This window comes from Nomascus leucogenys, chromosome 11 (genome assembly GCF_006542625.1).
Source record: "Nomascus leucogenys isolate Asia chromosome 11, Asia_NLE_v1, whole genome shotgun sequence".
Taxonomy (NCBI): Eukaryota; Metazoa; Chordata; class Mammalia; order Primates; family Hylobatidae; genus Nomascus; species Nomascus leucogenys.
Genome location: NC_044391.1, coordinates 64535791 through 64563139, shown reverse-complemented (window position 1 = coordinate 64563139; position 27349 = coordinate 64535791). Strand labels below are relative to the sequence as shown.

Sequence of the window (27349 nt, the reverse complement as noted above, 5' to 3'; positions counted from 1 at the left end):
TGAGGCTTTTATACATTTTGAAGGACAAAGTCTTATGCAAAATGATGGAAAACTTAGGTAAAGTATATGCTGCAACTTAGTGAATCAATCTGGGTTCAATCTTGAGCCCTCCATACCCACAGAGGAGGTCATAGGAACTCCAACTTGAAGGCAGTTGGTCAGAAGTTCTGGAGGCCTAAACTTACGACTGGTGTCTGGTGGGATGGCAGTCTTGGGGACTGAGCCCTTAACCTGTGGGATCTGACTCTGATGCTATGTCCAGGAACATAGTGTCAGAATTAAATTGGAGGAGATCCAGCTGACTTCTGCTGCAAAGTAGATTGCCTGCTTGTTGGTGGGGAGAAACTCTCCCCACTCACATTTGGTCACAGAAGTCTTCTGTGTTGATTGTTGTTGTGGTGTGAGAGCAAAGGAAAAACATGATATGAATTTTTCCTAACAATAGAACATTTGGTATGTTTTTTATTGTAACTTTGTAAATAAAATACCCTATGATAGAAATAAGTAGATAACTTTTACTAGCAATTTTATTCTGAAAGAAATTTGAATGGAAGCTTTTTTTTTCCCCTTCTGAAAATGCTGGAAACACTGTTATTAACAGTAGCCACCCCAAAAGTGACAAAATAAACATAAGCTAAAGAGAACCTCAGAAATCATTTAGTTCTATTCTCATTTTACTCACAAAGAAATCAAAACAAAGAACATATAAGTGACTTTTCTAGGCTTCACAAATACTTCATGGGAGAGCTGAGAATGAAAAATATTTAATGCTTTTTCCATATGCTATCGTGTAATAGCCAGTGGAAAGATTGCCAATAGAAAATGTTATTTCTAGATGTCAAATTTATCCATATAAATTTAGACTACAAAAGCAGAGAAAAAAGGATTGAGGAAAACGAATATTTCAATTACCAATAACTGAGGTTCACGGTGTTCATCCACGGCTGGAAGTCCAGTTATTATTTCTAGTAAAACCTATGAAGACAAAAAAAAAAATCATTAATATAATACACAAGATAGGCTGGGCACAGTGGCTAATGCCTGTAATCCCAGCACTTTGGGAGACAGATGTGGGAGGATAACTTGAGCCCAGGACTTCACGACCAGCCTGGGCAACAGGGAGACCCTGTCTCTACAAAAAATTTAAAAAAAACATTGGCTGGGTGTGGTGGCACACACCTGTAGTCCCAGCTACTTGGGAGGCTGAAGTGAGAGGATCACTAGAACCTGGGAGGTTGAGGCTACAGTGAGCCGTAATACCACCACTGCACTTCAGTCTGGGTGACTGAGTAAGACCTTGTCTCTCTAAAAAATATATATATTATACATGATACTAATAAATTATATATATAATACTCAAGACAAAAATAAACTAGAAGGAATATGAATCTTGCTTACAAAATTTGATTAATCATTCTATACAAAGCTATGTCTTTTAGATATTAAAGTGGAAAGAACATGAGCTTTGGGCATTTCTCACCATCCCTCCTTCAGGGACATCTTGGACCCCATCATGACAATAAGCAGCTCTTTTCTATTGGCAACTTACTAAAGAGTCAGCCCCACTCAACATATGTTCTGAGAACTCCCAATCCTTTTCCTGCCTCTTGGGGATTCTTCACAAAAATAATTTTCTCTGGCTCTTAGGAGAATATTATTTTCTAAACATTAGGCATATTCTATAGCCCTATGCCTTATTTTCACAGTGCTATGAAGTTAAGTTTCCATATACGAAACACACATGAAAAAATAAAATGAAGAAAAAGCCCTCGGCTTCTTCAACCACCCACACCTATCTCTTGCTCTATCTTAAAACTTATTGGGAATAGACAGGTAGATTAGTAAATGTCAAAAAATGTGAGACTAAAGTATATACTGTATGACATGATTCATTTAATGCATTAGGTGTCATGATAATTCATAAAGACAGATGGCAAGAAAATCATTTCTTGTAGTCATTTCAAAAATCAACTCAAAAGTTTTACACATTGGAAATTTTTACAAACTTTCTGGTGTAAGTAGAGGTTAATGTGAAAAACTTACATTGTTACATAAGAGAGATAAGATGGGTGTATTAAATAATATTCTACTTCATTTTCACAATTATAGCAGAATGATTATTTTTAATAATTATGTATATGGAACTTACCACACCAAAGCTGTAAATGTCAGATTTGGGTGTTATTTCTCCTCGCAAAGCTTCAGGTGCCATATAAGCTGTTGTTCCCACAATTCTGCTAGTCATGACTGTCTGGGCAAACTTCTCAGAAGCCCGTGCAAGGCCAAAGTCAGATATTTTAGCAGTAAAAGCTTCATCTAGTAAGATATTTGCACTGAAAAAAATGTAAAGTTTGAAGAAAAAAATGTTTTTCCCACCCCAAAAAAGTCAAACAGTTCCTTAGCTAGATGTATGTATGTATGCATGTATATATGTATATGCATACATGTATATGTACATACATATTTACAGAGTGTAACATTTTATAGTATGCATCACAAAAGCCTAAAATTTATAGAAATAAACCTAGAATTCAGATTATAGCTAAAGAGAAGCAACTGTCCTCTTTTTTTTATGTTTCTTGAGGAAAACATTTAGGAGAATAAAAATGAAATAAAACTGTCTACATTAGTAAGAGATCTTTTCATTATTCCACAAATCATTTATTATAGGGTAAATTACTACAAAGTCTTCCAAGGCACCTTTATTAATTCCTTTCTTAGTATGTATCAATTCATTTCAAAACAAATTTCCAACCAAAGTATTTTAATTATGCATTTCTTTATTCTTTTGTTCTGTAGTATCTGGCTTTTGAAGATAAAAAAAATACGGCCAAAATATCTCAATTAATTCATTATGTGCTTTCATACTTTAATTCAACACAATCTTACTGAGAACTCCCTATGTTGTACAGTATTTAAGCTCACTGCTGGGCATGGGGGAGTCTTAAAATCTTGTCTGTGACAAAGGCATAAATAATTTTTTAAAACAATGGTAATATTAGGTACAAAATGCTGAGAGAACAACCATGTGCCTGGAAAAAATAGGAAAAATTTCAAACAGAGGGTGAAAAGTGTGCTTAGTATTGAAGGATTATTAGAAGTTAATAGTTACATGAGGGAAAGAAAGGCACTCCAGGCAAATGGAGTAACAGGTACAAAGTGACAAAAACATGATATGGTATACATGGTCAACTTCAAGGAACGAGTGTCCAAGAAACACGGAAATAATTTGAATTTTATCCTGTGAGCAACAGGATACCAGCTAAAGTTTTCACAGTAGGAAACTGATGTTATTAGACTTAACTTTTAGGACCATGAACTGGTAGTGTTGTAGTGAATAGATGAGAACTGATAGGCTGGATTTAGGTTGACTACAAAGGTTTGTAACAAAGCAAATGAGAGATAATGAGGGTTTAAATGGTCATAACATGGAATAAATGGAAAGTGAAAATTTTGAGGCTCACACAACAGAATTTTGTAATTAGCATGATATAGAGAATGAGAACGTCTTCAGCTTGAGAGACAGAATGAATAGTGACTTCATTGGATCAGAAAGGAAATGTGGGAAGACTTTAGGTTGGGAAGAGCTGATGAGTTTGATTTCTGATGTGGTGACTTAAAGGCTACTGTGTGATACCCAGATGAAGTGTTTTTGGTACGGGGATACTAAAAATCCAGGATTGGAAGCTAATAATACAGATTCAAAAGACACTCACATATAAGTAGCAGTTAAAATCAACATAATATCACTCAGCAAAAACATAGAGAGAGAGGCTGGACGGGTGGCTAATGCCTGTAATCCCAGCACTTTGGGAGGCCAAGGTGGGCGGATCACCTGAGGTCGGGAGTTCGAGACCAACCTGATCAACATGGAAACCCCATCTCTACTAAAAATACAAAATTAGCAGAGCGTAGTGGTGGATGCCTGTAATCCAAGCTACTCAGGAGGCTGAGGCTCGAGAATCTCTCGAACCCAGGAGGCAAAGGTTGCAGTGAGCCAAGACTGCGCCATCGCACTCCAGCCTGGGCAACAAGAGTGAAACTCATCTCAAAAAAAGAACATACAGGGAGAAAAGAGACAATGATATAAGAACACAAGAAAGTACCAATCCATGAAGGATAGGAGATGGTGTTTCTTTTCTCATCTAGGGTCAGTTCCTCTGCTTGAGCTGCTTTCTACATTCTCAGGAACCCTACTGAACACATCATCTCATTTCTCTCTTCCATAGTATCCTCTCCCTCTTAATCTGGATCCTTCCTATAGGCACACAAGCACAGTTTAATCTCTGCCATCTTAAAAAAAAAAGTTTCCTGAATGACATATCTATTTCTAGCTGTCCCCTTCACTAGTCAAATGTCTTAAAAGACTTGTCTCTACTCCTGTCTCAGTTCTCTAGCTCTCACTCTCTCAACTACAATGTGACTTCTAAACCAACTACTACCTGGAAATGGGTTTCCATAAAGTCACCAAAGACCATGGTGATGCTAATCCAATGATCAAAGCACTTGACTCTTTTTGACTGCTCCCTCTTGGGAAACACTTTCTTTCCTCGTTTTCAGGGACTCCACACTCTCCAGGTTTTCATCTTACCCTTCTCTGTATGTGTACTTCCTTAGATTCCTTTTTGTGATCATCTCTTCTATTTGGCCATTAAGTCTTAGGGTTCCTCAAGACCTAATCTTGTGACCTTTTCTTAATCTACATCTCCCCTCAAGTGAATACAGTCACTTCAATTATCACCTGTATGCAAGTAATACACATTTATATCTTCAGCTCAGACCTTCAGCTCCAAATCTGTATATCACACTGTCCAACATCTCTACTACTACATCTTAAAAGCACCCCAAACACAACATGTACAAAGGAGAATTCACATTTTCTAACCATCTCCGTAACCCCAACCTAACCAGGTCTTTTTCCAGTCCTTTCTATATAAGTGAATCATGCCATAATCATTCCAGAATGCAAGTCTGGATGCCATTATTCCAGGAGTCATTCCTGATACTTCCCTGTTCCTGAACCCCTGCATAGCCAAGGTATCAACAAGCTTTGCCATTTTAATCTTTCTAATCTGCTCACCTCTCTTCTTATGAACTGCCACCTATGACAGCCTACTAACTGCCTCTTCTTACAAACTGTTCTCTAGACTAGAGTCAAAATCATCTTTGCAAAACTTATATGATGCCATATTCTTACTTAAAATTTTCAACGGCATCTCATTACACTTGTGATAAAACTAAAAGCCTTACCTTGGTCCATTAAGTCCTACAGGACTTAGCTTCCTACACTTCTCTGTAGTTTTATCTCCAATCCGCCACCCTGTAACTTTCTGCATCTCAGTCATACTGCATTTACTTCATTTTTTTTAGACAGAGTCTTACTTTATTACCCAGGCTGGAGAGCACTGGCATGATCATAGCTCACTTCAACCTTGAACTCCTGGGCTCAAGCCTCCTCCCTCCTCAGCCACCCTAGTGTCTGGAACTGTAGGCAGGCACTACCACGTTTGACTAGTTTTTTTGTAGAGATGAGGTCTTGCTATGTTGTCCAGGGAACATAGTCAGGTCTGCTACTCCTGGCCTCAAATGATCCTCCTATCTTGGCTCCCAAAGTGTATTTCATTTCTTGTAACTCGTCATGTTCCAATATTCTGTCTCACCACTGGTCTTACAAATGCAGTTCCTTCTGCCTAGAATGTTCTTCTCCCCATCATCCATTCTACAGTTACCCTCAAATTGGGCCTTCTTATTTCCTGCCCATTCTTTGAATCTCTGCTTAAATATCACTTTCTTGGAAACCCTTCTTTATATTAATCCTATGTACTATACTATATATAATAATATATATAATATATATGTGTACTATACATATTAACATTCTATAATTATTTTGTGATTGATTGATGTTGAGCTCTATATATTAATATGTTACTTATAGTAGGTAAATATTTAACTAGATAAATGCACAAGAAAGAAAGATAACTGAAAAGTACTCATGGAGGATGAAGGTGATTCAGAAAAGAATAGTGATCCATAAACTAAGAAAACAACTAATTTCCATAAGGCAAAAGTGTCAAGAAGAACAGAGTAAACTACTATTAAAACAAACAAAAAAGGTCAAGTAGGATGAGTACTGGAAGGAAGTCACTGGGCTTGGAATAAAAGAGACTGTAGATGTCCTTATTGAGAAGAGCTTTCATGGAGTGATGGGAAAAAAGTCCAGATGCTCTAGGTTAAGACATGCATGTGTATAGTGAATAGAGTGACAGCAAATTGTTCTTTAAAGACAGCTTTCCAAAAGCTTTTAAACAGTAGCATTTACCTTTTAATATCTCTATGAATATGATGATTTTCATGTAGAAAATTGATGCCATTAGCTGCACCCTGAGCAATCTTGCATCTCATGTGCCAAGAAAGTGGTGGAGTACCATCCTTATAAAGAAACCAAATTAAAAACAAGAAAGAACAATAAAAAATCTACAGAGAATATATAACACAGAATATTTTTCTAGGCAACAACTGAAGATGATGTTATAGCACTAATAATTTAGGACTACATTTTTAAGTTATTAAAAATAATATCTAAGTAAGCTCAAATGGGTGTTTACATTTGTTATTTGAAGATAAAAATACATAAAAGCATCTTCTTAGTATAGTCTTCACTGAATTTTACATTTAAGATTACCACCTAATAAAATGGCAACCCAGTTGTTGACATATCAACTGTATAATTTGTTGACATATCAACTGTATAATTTTCATAGAGCAGGAAAAATATGAAAGTGAATTTGGTTTAAATAATCCAGTAACAAAATGAATATTAATATTCCAGCATATAAACAAAAAGCCAAACAATCTGATGAACAAATAGCTTACCAAGCAAGAGAGTCTGTCTAGCAATGAACCATTAGGCATGTAAACATATACTAAGCAGAGGTCATCTCCATCACTTGAGAAACCAAGTAGTTCTACTAAGTTTTCATGTTGACACCTGTGACAAATAATTTTTCATGCAAAATTATAATAATAAATATATATTTAGTTGTAGGTTGGAAGTTATTCAAAGTTTTAATAGAAAAAAAGAGCAAAAAATAGTATGTTATATATCATTTCTAACTTGATGTTTATGTTTATATATGTTTATTATAACTGTTTATAATTTTCTGCAAATTCTTCTCTTTTCAGCCAATATTAATCAACATTAGAAGTAAAACCTCTTTTTCTTTTTTTTTTTTTTTTTTTTTGAGACAGGATCTAACTCTGTTGCCCAGGCTGGAGTGCAGTGGTATAATCATAGCTCACTGTGGCCTCGACCATCTGGACTCAAGTGATCCTCCTACCTCATCCTCCCAAGTAGCTTGGACTACTGGTGTACACCACATTCAGTTACTTTTTAAATTTTTTCGTAAAGATGAGGTCTCACTGCGTTTCCCAGACTGGTCTCAAACTGCTGGCCTCAAGTGATCCTACGACTTTGCCCTCCCAAAGTATTGGGATTACAGGCATGAGCCACTACAGCTGGCCAAACCTCTTTCTATTTTACAGTAAAAGCTAAATAATTCAGATTATTGGAACTTGTGATAAGTTTGGTTAAGGACTAGGCTGATGCTCACTTTCTTTAGCCCCATTTTCAATGATGGCACAAATAAAATTTCAAGAAGTCCATTGAATTTTTATGCTAATACTGTCAAGAATTTTCTAACACACTCAAAGCACTGATTTACAGACATGATCTTGAATCACATCTAATTTACATGTTTTTGATCTTTAATCACACTGGATTATTTATAACCTAATTTGAGTGTCTTTATATACTTGAGAGTAATAGAACTAAAGAGACCTACAATCTAATAAAGTGGCAGCATCTGTGGTAAGACGAAAGCAAACAGGGCTCAGAGTTACACATCCTAAATTTAAAGTCTAGTTCTGCCCCCTCCTGGATATGTGACCTACGGCAAGTTAACAGCCTTACTGAGCCTCAGCTCCTTTATCTGCTAAATGCAGAAAATGGTATGTAATATGGATGCTGAGACAATTAAATGAGCAAATGTAAACATGACAGCCTAGAAATGTATCTGGCACATGATAAGTGTTTTATTATTTAAGTGCTTATTCATTTTGTTCATTCAAAATGATCCACAATTCTAGCAGTTCATTATATCAATTTCTTCCGTCTCATAAAAATTTGAAGAAGTGCAAATTAAAGCAGTAAGTGTCCCATTTTCCACCAAACTGGCACATTTTAAACATGAGTTAGTTAACATTTGCTGAGTTCATACTATATACGAGGCACTGTGGCAAGTGATTTACCTGTTTTATTTTAATCCTCACAATAACTTAAGTACTATTGTCCCATTTTACAGATGAGAAAATTAACGAATAGAAAGTTAAGAAACTTGGCCAAGTTCATTCTGCTAGTAAGATCCAGAGACTGGCACTTATTAAAAAATTGTAATAATAGGCTGAGCGCAGTGACCCACGCCTGTAATCCCAGCCGAGGCGTGCAGATCATGAGGTCAGGAGATCTAAACCATCCCAGCTAACGTGGTGAAACCCCATCTCTACTAAAAATACAAAAACAAAATTAGCTGGGCATGGTGGTGGGCGCCTGTAGTCCCAGCTACTCTGGAGGCTGAGGCGGGAGAATGGCGTGAACCTGGGAGGCGGAGCTTGCAGTGAGCCAAGATCGCACCACTGCATTCCAGCCTGGGCAACAGAGCGAGATTCCATCTCAAAAAAAGAAAAAAAAAAAAAAAGTAATGATATTAAATGAAGGTAAGGAACCAGTAAAGTTTGAAATTGTAATACATTGCTGGTGGTAACTTATCTAAAAAGCTATTTGAATGTGTATTTAGAAAGTCTTTAAAAAGTTCATGCATTCCTACCTAGTAATTCTTTTTCTAGGATTTTACCCTAGATGGTAAAGTAATTATAACTGCATTTAAAGATTTATGTGCAAAGAACTTTAAAGAAGCTTTATTTTTAATACTGAAAATTAGAAACAAACCTAGCTATGGTTAAATAAAATATGATTTTCACATATGCTAGACTGTTGTATAATAATTTAAAATGTTTTCAAATTATTTTTAATGACATGGGAAAATGCTACACACACATCATGAAGCAAGTATATAAAAATATTAGCAGTGGTTATCTCTGAGTGATATATTTGAGAGATGGTTTGTATTATTATTATTAAGTTCCGGGACACATGTACAGAATGTGCAGGTTTGTTACACAGGTAAACGCGTACCACAGTGGTGTGCTGCATCTATCAACCCATCACCTATGTATTAAGCCCTGCGTGCATATAGGCTTGTATATTTTAAAAATATTTTCCTGTATTTTCCAGATTACCTACTGTGAACAAGTTACTTTTAGAATTGGAGAGTAGGGGTAGGAGTGGAGAAAACAAATCCTGAAAAAAAAAGTTTGATCTTTTTTCAGCGTGTATCATTTTTACTGTGCAAAAATCAATTCTAGTCTATTCTTCTTACTTGAGGTTAGGTAACTATGATTGGTGACTTACAGCAGTGGGCTTAATGGGTATAATTTGGTAAATCCCATTAGGATTCAGATCAAAAGTTCAGGCTCTGCAATCAAACAGATCTGGATTTCAATCCCATCTCTAACACTTACTGGCTATGTGATCTTGGACAAGCTATTTAATGTTTCTAAATCTCAGTTAACAAACAAAATGGGCAGTTGTTAACAGTTGTAAGGGTTAGACAGACAACGCACATAAAGTACATAGCACAATGTCTGGCATGTTGCACACACTCAAATATCAATCACTATTTTTTTTTCTTTTTTTTTTTTGAGATGGAGTGTCGCGCTGCCGCCCAGGCTGGAGTGCAGTGGCGCAGTCTCGGCTCACTGCAAGCTCCGCCTCCCGGGTTCACGCCGTTCTCCTGCCTCAGCCTCTCCAAGTAGCTGGGACTACAGGCGCCCGCCACCATGCCCGGCTAATTTTTTGTATTTTTAGTAGAGACGAGGTTTCACTGTGGTCTCGATCTCCTGACCTCGTGATCTGCCCGCCTCGGCCTCCCAAAGTGCTGGGATTACAAGTGTGAGCCACCGCACCCGGCCATCAATCACTATTAATCACTATCATAATTAGAATATATTTCCTACTTTGTCCCTCCTACTTTTCCTGATGATGTCCAACAATTTTCCAGCACACAGGATCAATGCCTTCTAAGCCTCCTTACAGATAACATGACTCTAGTTGCTCTATAGATGCTACTTTATATATAAGGGCCTATTACTCTACAGATAGTTTTTTTTTTAAGTATCTCTACAATTGATCTCTCATGAATTCTGGAAGTAGAAAACATGATAATGAAGGACGTGATAGTGAAATTCCATGTAACTTTGTTGTGACTTAAAATAATGACTGTGGCCAGGCGCGGTCATGCCTGTAATCCCAGCTCTTTGGGAGGCAGAGGCAGGTGGATCACAAGGTCAGGAGATTGAGACCATCCTGGCTAAGACAGTGAAACGCCATCTCTACTAAAAATACAAAAAAAAAATTAGCCAGGCATGGTGGCACACGCCTGTAGGTCCAGCTACTCGGGAGGCTGAGGCAGGAGAATCGCTTGAACCTGGGAGGCAGAGGTTGCAGTGAGCCGAGATCGCGCCACTGCACTCTAGCTTGGGCGAAAGAGCGAGACTCCGTCTCAAAAAAAAAAAATAAATAAAAATGACTGCTATTTAATCTCCAGGCATATGAGTATATGTAATCTTAGAATTATGGAGCCAAAGGTACTTTCAATTTCTCTAATCTAAACACTTTATTTTAATTTCATATATGTGCAAACATCACTAGTTCATGGCATACTCTAGAGTGAACCAGTTTCCTTACTCCTTGTCTTTTTTCTTTCCACTACACTGCACTGACAAATTAAGACTTACTTTGCCATTACTTTGATTTCTTGATCAAACTGCTGTTTCAGTTCTTCAGTAGTAATGTCAACCATCTGAAAAAATAAAATATACAATGTAATACTACACAATTCTAAGGTTCCTAATGCTCAGAGGGATCAGGAGATCAGCTGGCTCATCTCCCTTTCTTTAAAACAATAATGTATTATTCTCCCAATTCTACAGAATAATTGAGATCTAGAAATACTAGTGATTTGCTCAAGGTCCATGGCTGGTTAGTGGAATGAAAAATATATATAAATTTCACTGTGGAAACAAAATGAAATAAGACGAAATTTCACTACACAAAAAAGTTTGAAAAAAATTCTAGGAAACAGAAAACATAAGCAATTTAAGTGCAAAATGGAAAAAAACCCTACAAAGGCCCTGCAACGTACATGACAAAGAGTGACTATCTTTATCACATACATATGCATTCTATTGATATTTTTAGGCTCTAACAAAAGATTTAGAATATAACAAGTCAGTAAGTAAAAGGTGAACACCTCAGTAGAAATGGCAACAAAGGACACAGATAAAAAAATTTTAATGTTTTTTCTTTATGTATACTTCCTAAACTTTATTTTTAAATGGGAAAAGTAATGCAAACAAGGTTTTTTTAAAATAGTTTTCCTGGTATCTTACCATTTTAATCTTGATTACACATGAAGCACTATGTGGAGCAGGGCTTCTCAACTTTAGTTTGTGAATCTCCCAAAATTGTGTGTATGATCGTGTGTACATGTACATAACCACATTTTTCTAGGGGTAGGGTCCATAGTGTTCAACAGATTTTAAAATTTTAAGAACTACTATTTAGAATGATGTTTATTTAAAGAAAATACATACTGAAATAATGTATTTCCTAAAGATTAACTTTAAAACCTATTATAGAGCACACTATGAAGCAATTCTTTCTTTTTATTCCTGAAAATATAACTTACTGCTGCAAGCTTCTTCACTGCCACAGTTGTGTTATTTACGTAGCCTTTATATACAACTCCAAATCCTCCCTCTCCCATTTTATTACCACCAACAGAAATGGGTCGTTCATCAAAGTTATTTGTGACATTCTTCAATTCATAAAATGAAAAACTGTGAAAACCTATAATGTCAAAATAAGAAAAACATGCTTAAATTTTAAAAATTCGTTTTAATAATTCTAATATTTTCTCATTTGAAGATTTCACATATAGGCAAATACTTATGATTTTGAATTAGACAAGATGGGAGAAGATAAAACCATTTCTAAAATACAAATTATAAGTTTTTCTTGAGAATTCTGTTTGGTGATCCTACCCTCTGAACACTGTAGTCACCCACCCAAAATTCTAGTCACACATTTGAGTGGGTCTAGTCTACCTACCCAAAACTCTAGTCACATATTTTATTTTAAAAAGTGACCCTTCCAAGTTACGTAAATATTTACTTATTTTTTTCATAGCTTCTCTGGTTGTTTGCATGTCCTATTGCCTCTAATCACTGATTAATACAATGAAGATGGTTCTTAATATATCAGAAGGAAACAACTCACAAAAGAGCTATTGCCAGTGTGCCTGTAATTGCTGCACAACAAAAGAGCAAGAGCTTTCTTTTCAAGCACTGGTAGTCTTAATGACAAATCCACTAGTGGAAAGCACTGAAAATGTTACTTACGTGTATCACTAACTTCTAAACTTTTATTTTCTGGACTTGAGGAGTCAGGTGGCATATAGCTTTGTTCAAGATTCTGCACAGGTGTCATCAATGTCCTGTCTTTGTCATAGAAAGGCATCTGTTTTTGCTGAACTGTTACAGCTTCTTTAGAAGGTAGTGTATTAGCAGTTTTGGGAACAGCATCTAACAAATGAAGTAAGATACAAGTGGTTTTTCAGTAAGAAAAAGTGGTTGTGAAAAAGTTAAACTAGAAACTTGGTTCATTTAATATCATTCCAGTTTCTACAGGTTGGTCTCATATTCTTACTGCAAACATAAGAAGCTGCCAAGTATGAATCTGTAAGTTATAATGAAGATGGGTAAAGAGAGTAAGACAGTGTTTTCAAACAGTGATCCATGAGCCACCTATATCAGAGGCACTGAAGCACCTGTTTAAGAATATAGACCTTAAACCCAATTCCAGAATTCTGATTATGTAGATTTGGAAGAGACCTTAGGAATCTACATGTTCAACCAGAACCTAAATGATTCTTATGCATGATAAAGGTTGAGAACCACTGGTGTGAAAGGCATCAAAGGAAAAAAAGAAAGGTTATAAGGAAGGCAACTAGACACTAACACATCAGAATACTATTTTTTAAAATTATGATCATAGAGTCCCATCAGGGTAGAAGTTGAAGATGAAAAAAAGCAAGAACTCAAAATTATAATTACTTTCTTATAGCCTAAGCCAGCTGTATGAAGTCTTTCCTTCTAAACTTCCTGTTGGCACAAAACTATCTAACTCTTACGAAGCTTCTATCACCTCAGCAGCAGAGTCCACAGTGTCCTTTGTCTGTGCTGCTTTTTAAAGAGTTGAAGAGTGCTGAAAGAAAGAAAGGGACTCTCAAATGTAAGCTTCATCTACTATGAGAAAAAAGTAAGAATAAGAAGAAACATTTATATTTCTGCCATTTGTCTTTCCACCCTAATTGTGGACACCCTGGTCACAATCAGTTTACCTGGGAGCAAAAGACTCGCAGGAGCAAAAAATTCATTTTGGATCAAAAGATCCACAAGATCACCAACTGTGCAATTTGTGGTGCCCCAGTCAAACAGTAGTTCAGAAGTGGGACTTTTTCCAGTTTGAAGTAATGCTTCAAATCTCCTTAAAAGTAAGTAACAAAGAAACAAAATTAGTCTATTGTCTTGGTCCATTTTGTGCTGCAATAATAGAATACCACGGACAGGGTAATTTATAAACAATAGTTAATTTGGCTCACGGTTCTGGAGGCTGGGAAGTCCAAGATCGAGAGGCTGCATCTGGTTAGGGCCTTCTTGCTACATCATCTCATGGTGGAAGGGCAGAAGGGCAAAAGAGCATGCACACATGCATGTGAAAGAGAAAAAAAGAGAGAGAGAGAGAGAGAAAGAAAAATAGGGCCTAACTTATCCTTTCATCAGAAACCCACTCCCGAGATAACTAACCCACTCCTGCCATGACAACATTAATCCACTCATAAGGGCAAAGCCCTCATGGCCTAACTACCCGTTAAAGGTCCCACCTCTCAACCCTGTTGCAATGGGTGTTAAGTTTCTAACACATGAACTTTTGGGGACACATTCAAACAATAGCATTTATAAACTGAGGTCATATGAAAATAGGTGTTGATCTCCCCTGCCCATTTTGCCCACAGCATCTCCTGTAACATTAAAGAAAAGGGACAACAAGAGAACCAGCAAGAATTACAAAGAGACAGGAAAGATAGGAGGAAAAAAGATGCCAAAGATGATGATAATAATTTACTGGGTACTTACTGGATATTTACTTAGTGGGTTACAGGATGCACACACATGAGCATGTTCAAAGATATTATGATTATCATACGAATTTACTAGTGAAAAAGCCAGGCTTGGAGAGGTAGAGTAACCAGCCCATAGCCACACAGCCAATATGATGTATCCAAGTTGAGGTACAAATTCAGATCTCATTTGATATAAGAGTGTATTCTTAATCTACTAGAAATATTACTTCCCACATGACTTAAGACTCTGATAGCGATATAATTTTTAATAAATCCGCCTGCTTAATTAAAAAGAAACAGAATATATAAAAACTTAGGAAATTATTCCTTTGATCTTAACTGTAATTCAATTAAATTGAAAAAAAAATCACAAAGTCGGCTTTCAACCCATTTCTTTCCATTTCTTTAAAATTAAAAATTAGTTTTGAAAAGTAACATTTAAAAATTTAACCAATTTTTTTTTCTGTTTTTCCTCTAAAGATTTTATTTTAAAAAATTTCAAACTTACAGAAAAGTTGAAAAAATGATAGAATGAACAACCATTCACCTAGATTGACCAATTGAATAATTGATAAAATTGTGCCATATCTGGGCTCTTGTGCATGCTCTCTTTCAATCTATGTCTGTGGGTGTGTGTGTTTTAGAATATAGGCCAGATATCTTATAGAAAGGGTCTAACAGCCTAGATTTATCTGACTACTTTCTCATGATTAAATTCAGATTAAGCATTTTGGTAGAAATACTACATAGGTATAATGTGCCCTTCCCATTGTATCACATCCAAGGGTACATATTGGCATCTTGTACCATTATTATTGGTGCTAAAGTTTGATCACTTGGTGAAGGAAGTGTACTTCAGATTTCGTCATTAAAAATGTACCCTTCCTTTTCATACTTCACAAGTAATTTGGGTACAATACTTTTTATCTATCTATTGAGGGGGTCTTGCTCTGTCACTCAGGCTGGAGTGCAGTGGCGTGATCATGGCTCACTGCAGCCTTGACTTCCTGGGCTCAGGTGATCCTCCCACCTCAACCTCTCAAGTAGCTGGGACTACAGGCGTGCACTACCACACCCAGCTAATTTTTTGTAGAGATGGGGTTTTACCATGTTGCCCAGGCTGGTCTTGAACTCCTGGGCTCAAGCCATCTGCCCATCTTAGCCTCCACAAGTGTTAGGATTACAGGCATGAGCCACAGTGCCCAGCCTATAATACTTTAAAATCTTGTGCATATCCTGCTCATATGCACGAGAACAACCACCTTTCACCTTATGCTTTTAGGTTCAGTGATGAGCCTTGCATGAATCAGTTACTCATTGGTGGTTGCAAATAGGTATTTTTCTCATTCTATCATTCTTTTCACAATTATTTGCAGGTATAATTTTGTAAAGAAGAGCTTTTTCTGTCATAGGAATGAGTCTTGGAAAAAAGAAAAAAAAGAGAAGAGCTTTATCTTCCTGCCACCACTGCCCCAATTATCTCCCATAAGTTTTTAACAGCAATATCAAAAAATTATCTTTAAACATTGGCTTAACACAGTTTAAACTTAAGCTTCTTTCAAGTAATTTAACATGTTCGCTCTTCTTATGAGGAAACATTTCCTGCAAGGGAGCCAAGGCTTTTAGGTTCTTTCCCAGGTTAATGCTGAAAATAACAAATAGTCTTCTTTTCCTTTTGCTACCAAAGAAACATTTTATTTATTTATTTATTTATTTATTATTATTGTACTTTAAGTTTTAGGGTACATGTGCACAATGTGCAGGTTTGTTACATATGTATACATGTGCCCTGTTGGTGTGCTGCACCCATTAACTCGTCATTTAGCATTAGATTAGATGTATCTCCTAATGCTATCCCTCCCCCCTCCCCCCACCTCACAACAGTCCCCAGAGTGTGATGTTCCCCTTCCTGTGTCCATGTGTTCTCATTGTTCAATTCCCACCTATGAGTGAGAACATGCAGTGTTTGGTTTTTTGTCCTTGCGATAGTTTACTGAGAATGATGATTTCCAGTTTCATCTATGTCCCTACAAAGGACATGAACTCATCATTTTTTATGGCTGCATAGTATTCCATGGTGTATATTTTGACATAGGTTTTAACTGCAATGACTGAGAAAAATAAAATCTGCATGCATATTTTATACTAAATCGAGCAGAGATGAGTAAAAAGGAAAAATTGAAATTATCTGAAGACAGCACTGAGAAATCCTGGCTAAGATTTAAGAATTCTGTGCACAGAAGTGTACACTTGTAAGCAACAACTTTAAAACGTCGAATTGAAAAACTCCCAAAATACATTGTTAGAGTGCATTAGAGAGTCACACATTTTGAAGTTTAAGCTCTAGATTTTTACTAGACATTCTTGTAACATTCTTATTTTCCTTCAATCTGGAAATGAGAAGTGTGAGGCAGAGTGAACTTCACTTGGCTTGCCAAACAGGGAACCACAGCAAAGGTGGGAATCTTGATTCTAACCCAAAAAACTTATTTGAGAGATCACAGTATTAGCCCTATTGACATATGGGACAAAGAAGACACAACTGCAAAAGGAACAATCAAAAAGAGGTTACCTACTACCAATGTCTCCTCCATAGTGGAGAGGTTTACTTTCTAAACTGCCACATTAGACAGTACTTATACCAATTAATCATTCCATATTGTGATGTAAGCATTTAAAAATACAAAGAATTTTATCTGTTACCTTATGTGAAACTGATTGTATCTATCATCACCAGATGGTTTTTTAATAGCTACAGCTAACTTCTTCCATCCTTCTTGAGGATCAATAAAATCTGACAGCTTCCTAATTAGTCCAACATTGAGGCAGCGCACATATGTTGATGGTGTTATGGGTTTGTTCATCTTCTATTCCTAAAATATGGAAAAATCTCATTAAAATTTCACAGTACTTTTAGAGATGACATCTGTAAGCTTATAGATCACGCTTTGCTATATCATATGAAATGTCAGCAACTGATTATACCATAATAAAGAAACATTCCAAAGTCAAGTCATTGATACCCTAAGATGAAATTAAAATTGTTAATTCATTTGTCCAATTATCCTCTGGGTTTGCTTCCTTTTTCCCCCTATTAATAGCAATAAAAATCAGAGGACTTTTTTCTGACACTGATATTTTCCAATAAAAGTTATAGAAAGGGGCAAAAAACTTACCAGAAAAATTCTTTTTAAGAGTAATATCAACAAACTATCAGAATTAGCATATTCAGAAATCAAATCTATTAATAAAAACGTTTACCTTTCAATTTAATATATGTTTCTCAATCAGTACTTATTTACAATTAAAAATTTATGCAACATTCTTTGGTAGAAGTAAAAAAAAAAAAAGTACTGAAATGATTTGTGTAGCATTAACAGATATGGTCCACCCACCCCCTTTTCACATAGTTTGCTCTTCCTTGACCTCTGCACATTTTTTGAGTCCATGAGATCTGCCTGACCACAACTCATTTGCTACTACACCAAAACCTGTGCTTCACCACTTCAGCTACTCTCTAGACAGAACCTTTATTTCTGCAATCCCCCTTTTCTTCTGCTACCCCACCCTGGAGAGCTGCAGCCAGGGATAAATCTAACAACTTTACTTGTACACCAGAGTTGCTGATGTGAATACAAATTTATGGCAACCCCCTTTCCACAGGGCCTTCAACACTGCCATTAATCCTTCCACTTGTCTTCTCTCATAGTCCTTAGTGACTATTTCATACCTTTACTTCTTTCTATGTGGATTTTATTTGTTCTGCGTGTCCTTCATTCTCAATAGGAAATGATCTTTCCTTCCAATTAAGACAAACAGACTCAGATATTCTTCTATTATTTTTGCTTCCCTATATATATTTTAAAAATACAATTTTAGAGTAAATAATGTGTTCATATGGAACAACATTCTAAAACTATCAAAAAGAGTAAAAAGTGAAAAGCTTCTCTGTATCATAGGCTTCTATGTTAGTATTCACTTCTTCTCTTTGGACTTCTTTGACCACATCTAAATAGGTCTAGCTACCCTTCACCTAATTATCTTTCATCATCGCACAATGTATTTGTAATCATATGCTTATTTGTTTACCTGTTTACTGTCTCCCATATTAGATTTTAAGATCCATGAGTTCAGGACCATGCTAATTTTATTCATGAATATATACCTAGTGACTTGCATACTGTAGATAATGGTGTTGTTCAGTATTTATTTTAGGAACAACTAAATTATTTCCCAGTACAGTCTTATCATCTCTATTTTACAAAGGTGGTAAGTGAAAGATCCAGGACTCACACTTATGTCTGACTCCAAAAGTCATGCCATACAACTCTGCTTTTATAACACAATGCATTGTTCATGCCGTTCTCTATTTCAGAAAGACCATTCCTTTCTTTTCATTCATGAATACATTCAGCAAATATTTATGTCAGTCTTTGTACTAACAAATGGGAGCACAAAGAAGAGAAAATCTTTGTTTCCAAGCTGTTCAGTATACCAGGGGATACAAACAGTGACAGGGAGTGATAAATGCTGCAAGAGTGTTATGGGGCCCAGAAAAGGGGCATCAAGCAGAGGCAGTCTGAAGTAGGGATATCAAGACAGATTTGGTTGGAGTAGGAGGTTGGAAGGATGAATGAAAGGGAATGAGGATAAGCCCAAAAGAAAATTCCAGGCAGAGGGAATAGCATGGGAAAAGGTGGGAGCATGTGTGTCTCAGGCAAAGAGCTTGCTGTGGCTGGACCACAGGATGCCTGTGATTAAGTGAGAAGAGATGAGAGTGGAAAGGTAGCAGGGCCAGATCATCATGTACCTCATATGCTAAGACAAACAGTTTGAACTTATAAACTAAAAGTTACAGGAGAGCCACTTTAGGATTTTTAGGAGGGATGTTAAATAATCTTATATGGTTAAGTGGATTCCTCTGGATAAAAATTAAAGGGATGTATATTGAGGCAAGAAAATTAGTTTGAAAACTTCTGCAATAATCCAGGTGAGCAGAAATGAGAGCTTGGAAAAAGTATCGGGTAGGGGAAAGGAGAGGTAAAACGTCAAAACATTTAGGAGGCCAAATCAAAACAATTTCACTAGAGATGAGCAGTTAGACGAAAGGGAGGTAGAATAAAGTGTTTTTTTTTTTTTTTTTTTGGCTCATGTTAAATGTGAAATATCTACCTTTGGCACTATCTAGGAGCCTTCATACCAAGTACTTACATATGTGGTCTGGAGCTTAGGAGAGAGGTTTCAGCAAAGAATGCTCATTATGTAAGTATTCTTATATATAAGGGGTTTTCCAAGAGTTCATGGAAAATGCATATCGTGCAAAAACCATGCATGGATTTCAATTTTTTTTTTTGCAAAACATATTTCCAAAATAAACTCACACTGACTTATCATTCATGTCTAAACAGGATCTAGTTTGAGACACTAAGAATAAGACAGTTTGAAAAGAACCTCTACCACAGCAACATGAATTCTGCTAAAAGTAAAGCAAGAACAAACACCACATTTATGGTGGAGGTTGGTTGGAAGAATGGTGAAATCACTGACGCTTTATTTATGGGGACAATGCCCCCCCCAGAAAATCAGCAGTGTACAAATCGGTAACTCATTTTAAGGGATGAGATGATGTTGAAGATGAAGCCTGCTGCAGCAGACCATCCACATCAATTTTCGAGGAAAACGTTCATCTCGTTTGTGCCCTAAATGAAGAGTACCTATAATTAACAGCAGAACCAACAGTGAACACCATAGACAACTAGTTCAGCCTATACAATTCTGACTGAAAATTAAAGTTGAACAAACTTTCCACTTGATGGCTGCCCAAACTGTTGTAACCAGATCAGCTGCAGATGAGAGCAGAGCTTTCAATGGAAACTTTAAACAAGCGGGATCAAGATCCTAAAGGATTTCCTCAAAAAATTGTAACAGGAGATGAAACATGACTTTACAAGTATGATTCTGAAGCACAATCAAAGCAATGGCTCCCCCAAAGTGGCAACGGTCCAATCAAAGCAAAAGCAGACAGTCAAAAGCAAGGGCATGGCCGCAGTTTTTTGGGATGCTCAAGGTATTTTGCTTGTTGACTTTCTGGAGGGAAAAAGAATGGTAACATCTGCTTATTAGAGAGTGTTTTGAGAAACAGTAGCTTTTCTAAGTGTTTCTAAACTAAAGCTTTTCTGTTAAAGCTTTAGTCAAATGTTTAGCAGAGAAACACCTGGGAAAGCTTCACCACAGAGTCCTTCTCCATCACAACAATGCACCTGCTCTTTTCTCTCATCAAACAAGGGCAATTCTGTGAGTTTCAACTGGAAATCATTAAGCATCCACCTTACAGTCCTGATTTGTCTCCTTCTGACTTCTTTTTGTTTCCTAATCTTGAAAAATCTTCATAGGGCACCCATTTTTCTTCAGTTAATAATGTAAAAAAGACTTTATTGACATGGTTAAATTCCCAGGACTCTCAGTTCTTTAGGGATGGCCCAAATAGCTGGTGTTATTGCTTACAAAAGTGTCTTGAACTTCATGGAGCTTATGTTCAGAAATAAAGCTTACAGTTTTGTTTTTGTTTTTGTTTTTGGAGTCTCGCTCTATCATCCAGGCTGTAGTGCAGTAGTGCAATTTTGGCTTACTGTAACCTCTGCCTCCCAGGTTTAAGCGATTCTCCTGCCTCAGCCTCCCAAGTAGCTGGGATTACAGGTGTGCACCACCACACCCAGCTAATTCCTGTATTTTTGGTAGAGATGGGGTTTCACCATGTTGGCCAGGCTGGTCTCAAACTCCTGACCTCAGGTGATCTGCCCACCTCGGCCTCCCAAAGTGCTGGAATTACAGGTATGAGCCAAAGCGCTGAGCCAAAGTTTACATTTTTTATCTTTTAATGCAATTTTTCCACAAACTTTTTGAAATGCCCTCATACAAATTAAGAGCATATACACATATACGGTTGAAGCAACAATAAAATGAGGTTGCCTATCAGGAATGCTTAAAATGGAAAGGAATGATGTGAAAGAAGAATTTTAAAAAATACTGCTTAGTCATGAAGGCAAGAAAAAAACCAGGACAGTAGCATGCCAGAGACTTCTAGAAAAGGTGGCAGGTTGGTATAAAAGACTCAGAGGTCAAATAGACACTGATGGATATGTTAGACTCTGAAATCAGAAGGCCATTGGGGACTTGGGAACAGCTATAGTGAAAAAGTGTGTGAATGGCAAAAACAGATTTTCCAAGAAGTCTGGTTATGAAGGGAAGAAGAAAGAGAGAGAGAGGAGTGTGAGGGGAGGGAAAATGGGGGTGGAGGGGTAGGGAAAGAGAGGGAGGAGAGCATGCAAGAGAGTAGCAGTTTTCAAATTTGGTCTCAGGACCTTTTACCCTCTTAAAAACGACTGTAGACCCCAAAGGGCTTTTGTTTATGTTGGTTATATGTACCAATATTTACCATAATAAATTGATGCTGAGAAACTTAAAAATTACTTATTAATTCATTTAAAATAATCATATACATGTTAGCTTATATATTTTAATAAAAATAATTACCTTTTCCTCAAAAACAGAAGAGCAACATTGTTTTAAAGTTTTGCTAATCTCTTCAATATTTAACTTAATAGAAGAGAGCTGAATTCTTGTATCTGCTTCTGCACTCAACCCACTGCAGCATGTTGTTTTGGTTGATGTATATGAAGAAAATCCAGCTTCAGACAGACATATAGTTACAAAGAAAGGTGTATTTTAATAGCCTTTTCACAAAGTAGTAGATATTTCTCTTTGATACTACACTAAAATTTGACAAGAAATAACTTCCTAAAGGTAAGCTGCAATGTGGAATCTGAAGCTGTATAAATTAACTTGGAACATTAAAATCCATTGCACTCTGAATGAATCTTTTAACTATACATGATTTTGACCTTACAAATCTCCTGAGAGAGCATTAGGGACTCCAACCAGACTTTTGAGAACTGTTGGTGTTAAGGGTTTAAGACTTAAGCTGTTTGGCAATACAAATGGGATAATGAATAGCATATAGGGTAAAGAAATCAGCCTTGAATAGAGAGAAACCTCTTTTGAATCTAGAAAGAAGGAAGCAGAGGTTTAAATACAGATATATTTGAAGGGAGAAGAGTTCCCACATACTGTTATTTTTTCCTGTGAAACAGGAAGTGAAGTCATCTAGGGCCAGGTAAAAGAATAGCCCACGTACCTTAAAGGCCACCTGGTAAATGCCTATTATTCCTTCAAGCCCAATTCAAAAGGCACTGTTAGCTTTCCCTGATTGTCATCTCTTTTGCTCCAAAATGTCACCTAGTCATTCTTCTGTTATAATAATTATTATGTTTTACTGTTTATGTGTCTGCTTTCTCTGTTAGATGGGTGCTCTCCTGGGCTAGGACCCAACCAAATTCACCTCAGCAACGACTCACAACATTTGTGTTGAATGAAAGGCTGATGATTTTTTAATTTTAATTAAGAAATTGTATCTAGGTTACCTATAGACTCTGCAGTTGCTCTCTTCAAGTTATTTTTCCTCACTAAGATTTCTCTCTACTGTAAGGTACAACATGATTGACAAAGCTAGAAAAGATAGAACTGCTTAGTAGTCTTATAAATTAGAGCTAAATACAAGGAATTGAGGAAAAAACCCAGACTATCTAACAGCCAGGGATAAATTTGGTAGCTCTCCTGCACCCAGGCTTCCAGCAGAGGTGATAAGTGTAGGGATACTAGGAAAAAGAAGGCCTTCTGCAACTCCTCCACACATGTGCCCAGAAGTTCAAAATCCCAGAAATTAAAATTGTACTTTAAATGTACATTCATATACCACTCCAAACCACATACTTACAAGAACATAAGCCAAAATATGAACGTGGTTATCCCTTGGTGATGACTTTTATGATTGTTTTGTTTTCATTTTGCTTTTCTGAATTTTCAGTAATGAAAACAGATTGTGCAAAAAAAACTTAAAAAGTGTCATCTCTTTCAAACTGTTCAAGATTTACTTTAGTACACTTAGGATTAACACAGGTGGAACAGGATATGTTGCTTACAAATAAATAAGTAAATATCTTCATGACTGTTTCCTCATACCACTAACTCTCATAGTAAAGAAAACCCATTCATATTTTCAAATGAGACAACTCAGACAAGTATAAAAGGTGGGGTGGTGATTGAGAAATATATTAAAATCAGCACCTGCTTATGGAATCCAATGCCATCCCAAAGTACTGTGCCCAAAACAGGAGGGCAAAAGATTCTTGTCAAATGTGTTAATGAAGTTTTAAGACTGCTTCATTAGCACTTTGATCAGAGGAGAAGATTGTGCAGGGGTGGAGGGAAGATGAACTTTGAGGTTGCACAGGCCTAAGTTCTAACCAAAGCCAACTGTGACCAGAGCTAGTAAATACATTTCTCTGGACCTTGCTTTTCTTTATCTGAAAAACAGAGATAGTAATACCTAAGAATTGCTGTAAGAATTAAAATCAACACATGCAAAGGGCCAAATCTTGTCACATAATAAGTGGTCAAAAAAAAAGGAGCAATTATTATTTTCTGGCAGAAATTATTCTGATATCACATTATTTTTAAAGATATGTGCAGATTGTATTTAGGTTCAATTTCCAGAACACTAGTGAGGATCTACTGAAAGCGTACAAATAACAAGTCTGAGAAAATAGCTAAGCTTTTGAGATGGTGGCAGTCTTATTTGATCAACTATGGTAATTTTAATATATTTATATCCTTGCTAAAATACACTATTTACTTCCATATATTCCTAGCAAAATATGCTGTATAACCATTAGTCTTTATTTTTAGATACTTTAACATCATCATTATGAACAAAAGCTGGTGAGGCCTTCCAGAGCTATTAAATTAGATAGGGCTGCCTATTACAAACTGGGATATGTGCTGGTGTACCATAAATTAAACTTAACATATCTTTCTTGAACATTGATCCAACACAACAGTAAGTAATTGAAAATGCTTTGCATATATTTAAAAAACAAACTATAATACCATCGACTCACCAAATATTTACTGAGTGTCTACTTTGTGCTAGATACTGCTCCAGGCCCCTGGAGATGAAGCATTAGGAAAATTAGAGAAAAAACAAAAACAAAAACAAAAACCTGAATTCATGGAGTTTATATTCTAATGGAGGAATGAAGGCAATAAGCAAATAAATAAACTCTATATTATGTTAGATGGTGCCAAGTGAAATGAAAGAACAAAACGAAACAGAGAAAAGGTTGCAATTCTAAATAGGGTAGTCAGAGGAAGCCTCAATAAGAAGATGCCATTTGATTAAAGGTCAAAAAGAAGGAGAAAGCCAGCCACTGGACTATCTGTGGGAAAAGTTTGCAGACAAAACGAAATGTAAATGCAAAGGTTGGAAGTGGGCCCACTGGGCAACAGCAAGGACATGGTGAGACTGCAGAGGAGGGAACAGGCAAGTAGCAGATGAGGTCAGAAAGGTAAAGGGGCCAGGTCTCCAAGGGCCTTAGAGTTTTTGTATTGACTTTGTTTATCCCCTGGGTGAGATGTAGAGGCTGGAAGTTTTGAGAAAAGAGACATGCTCTATACTCATGTCTTAGAAGGATACTGGGGCTGCTGGGAATAAAGGATGTTGGAGTAAGGGCAGAGAAGCAAGAAAGAAGCATTTAGGAGAGCCTACCAATAAGCCAGGTGGGAGGTGCTGCAGGCTGGGACCAGGGTCGTAGCAGAGCAAGTGCAGAAGTCCTAGGATTCTGAGGTGGAGCCAATAGAAAGCTAAGGGCTGATGTGGAGAGTGAGAAGACGGCACCAAGGTTTTTGGCATAACCAAGTTTCCCGATATTTACTGAGATGGAGAAGGCTGAGGAAGAAGCAAGTTTGGCCTGGAATATCGGAAGCTCAGTTTGGAGAGGTAGAAGGCAAACTTCAAATGAACGCTCTGCACGAAAACAGAAGAAATTTGAACTTCCCGATAGCCCTCTTCAAGGACCACTCCAAGAAAGGGAAACGGCAGATTTTAATATCCTCTGCTTACAAGGGGCCTTCGGCAGTTACGTTTTTGAAGCACTAATAGCGCCGTTTGTTCCCATTCTAAATGTTCAAAGTGCTTTCTCGCTTTCTCAGGGTTTGCTTTTTTTTTTTTTTCATTTGAGACGGAGTCTCCCTCTGCTGCCCAGGCTGGAGTGTTAGTGGCGCGATCTCGGCTCACTGCAACCTCCGCCTCGCGGGTTCAAGGGATTCTCCTGCCTCAGCCCCCGGAGTAGCTGGGATTACGGGCGCCCGCCACTATGCCAGCTAATTTTTGTATCTTAGTAGAGACGGGGGTTTCACCATGTTGGCCAGGCTGGTCTCGAACTCCTGACCTCAAGTGATCCGCCCGCCTGGGGCCTCCCAAGGTGCTGGGATTACAGGCATGAGCCACCGCACCTGGACAGGGTTTGCTTTTATCCCTTTGTCTCTCTCTGGCTTCCAGGCTGACAGGTACACTTTTTTCCCCCATCTGCGAACGTACTCATCTGATCCCATAAGCCCCCTCCACTTTCTAATTCCCTGGAAGCTTGGAGGCCGGAGAAACAAGCGAATTACAATCGTGTGGAGGCTCCGCGAGCTGTCGGCGCCACATGCATCTGTCAGGTGCTGGCCTGACTTCCTGGTTCTGGGGAAAAGAGACTTCATTTCGCAATCGGGTTCACGGAATCCAGGGCCTGGGAGGTGAGAAACTTGAGATCCGACTGCGCCCCAGAACAGCTGGGTGACGTCCCTCCAAGCCTCAGGCTCTTCCTCAGGGCCGACGAACTTCTTGATTCCCGGGAACCTACCCAAGTCTTTCTTCTGGAGTAAGCTCTGTCCAAGGAACCCACTTCCTCTCTAACTTTTCTCACGGATGATAAAGAGATTTCCGTTCCTCAACCTACCCTAGCAACTCTGGGGCAGAGGTGCCGAGGCCTGGAAGCGGACCTCGGACGACGTTTGACCGAGGCATGAAGGCGGGGAATGCCTTACCTGCCCGGGCGCGGGATGCTGAAGCCGGCTACAGAAGAACCAGCCGAACTAGGAAGCGCCGTGGAGGGGCGGGGCCTGCCGGGTTGGCCCCGCCCCACTTCCCCGATGGGCTTCATCTTGGCGCCTCCAGGCGGCTCCACAAAGTGAGAAACTCCACGTCTTGCGTAAGGCGCGTCTTTACGTGGGCGCCTGCCCCTTTAATTACGCCCCTGTCGGAGGCTGAAACACTTAAGGCTTCCGGGCATGCGCACAGCGTTGTGTAAATGAATGCCTTCCACTGAACCGAGGTAGACCGGGTCGAGCTTCTTGCGAGATGGTGGGCTTGTATGTGGGGGCGGGGAGGGGGGGGTGACGAGGTTGGCATTGAGGATCCATACCCTTTTCCCCCAAATAAAGGTGACGTGGGCTAGTGTCGCGCCTTTGGACAGGCAGAGTTAGGGGAGGGAGAAGAAACAGGTAGAGCTGCTGGCCTTGTCGGGGACACCTTTGGACGTGCTGGAGGGCAACGACGCCCTAGTTTTCTGCGAAGTTAAGTAGCTTCTGCAGGACTGGGTTCAGTATTTCTAATAGCTTCTCAGCATCCCTCCTCAGCCAACGAATTCCTCAACCACGGGCCAAGCAAACTACTCCCCACCGCCCCCACCTCCCCACCCCCCACTGTCATCAGCAGTCTCTGTTGAATGGGAATAATGCACCTTCAGGCTTAACGCCACGTGGGCTCCTTTGCTGTCCTCCAGGTCGGTTCCACTCTTACCAGGATGCTGGAATTACATTCTCCCCAAGTTTCCCTACCTGTTTCACTTGCTTAGAATGTCTATCTTCCTCCTTTTTTCTGGGAGAAAGAAAAGATCATTATTCTTTCAGAGCCAATCCCTACAGCTATGTTCTTGACCATGCTGTTTTGTTTTTGAACTCCTCTAACTGTTACTCCATCGGATACATCCTGCTCATTTCCATCAGAATCATCTTACAATTCCAAAAGCATGTTTTGGAATTGTGTC

General features: G+C 38.0%; 2 protein-coding genes across 11 annotated transcripts in view; one reads left to right on the top strand and one right to left on the bottom strand.

Annotated features, from left to right (window-relative positions):
• IRAK4 (interleukin 1 receptor associated kinase 4) overlaps window positions 1-26422 on the bottom strand; it is a 29424-nt gene extending 3002 nt beyond the window's left edge. Inside the window, exons 1-10 of one of the 3 annotated variants that reach the window (XM_003252272.2) lie at window positions 26349-26422; window positions 17067-17236; window positions 13581-13726; window positions 12580-12762; window positions 11868-12028; window positions 10915-10979; window positions 6877-6991; window positions 6323-6432; window positions 2150-2333; window positions 913-975 (exon numbers count right to left, since the gene is read on the bottom strand). In XM_003252272.2, coding sequence (XP_003252320.2) covers window positions 913-975; window positions 2150-2333; window positions 6323-6432; window positions 6877-6991; window positions 10915-10979; window positions 11868-12028; window positions 12580-12762; window positions 13581-13726; window positions 17067-17227 — 1188 coding nt within the window. In that variant the 5' untranslated portion in view covers window positions 17228-17236; window positions 26349-26422. Of the gene's footprint in view, window positions 1-912; window positions 976-2149; window positions 2334-6322; window positions 6433-6876; window positions 6992-10914; window positions 10980-11867; window positions 12029-12579; window positions 12763-13580; window positions 13727-17066; window positions 17237-21896; window positions 21976-26348 lie in introns of those variants that run through there. The other 2 variants (XM_003252274.4, XM_030822674.1) reach the window with 2 other exon arrangements.
• A 125-nt stretch (window positions 26423-26547) lies between these two features.
• PUS7L (pseudouridine synthase 7 like) overlaps window positions 26548-27349 on the top strand; it is a 133197-nt gene continuing 132395 nt past the window's right edge. For 5 of the 8 annotated variants that reach the window (XM_030822671.1, XM_030822670.1, XM_030822668.1 and 2 more), the window contains exon 1: window positions 26548-26635. In XM_030822671.1, coding sequence (XP_030678531.1) covers window positions 26616-26635 — 20 coding nt within the window. In that variant the 5' untranslated portion in view covers window positions 26548-26615. Of the gene's footprint in view, window positions 27086-27349 lie in introns of all 8 variants that reach the window. The other 3 variants (XM_003252278.4, XM_030822669.1, XM_030822672.1) reach the window with 3 other exon arrangements.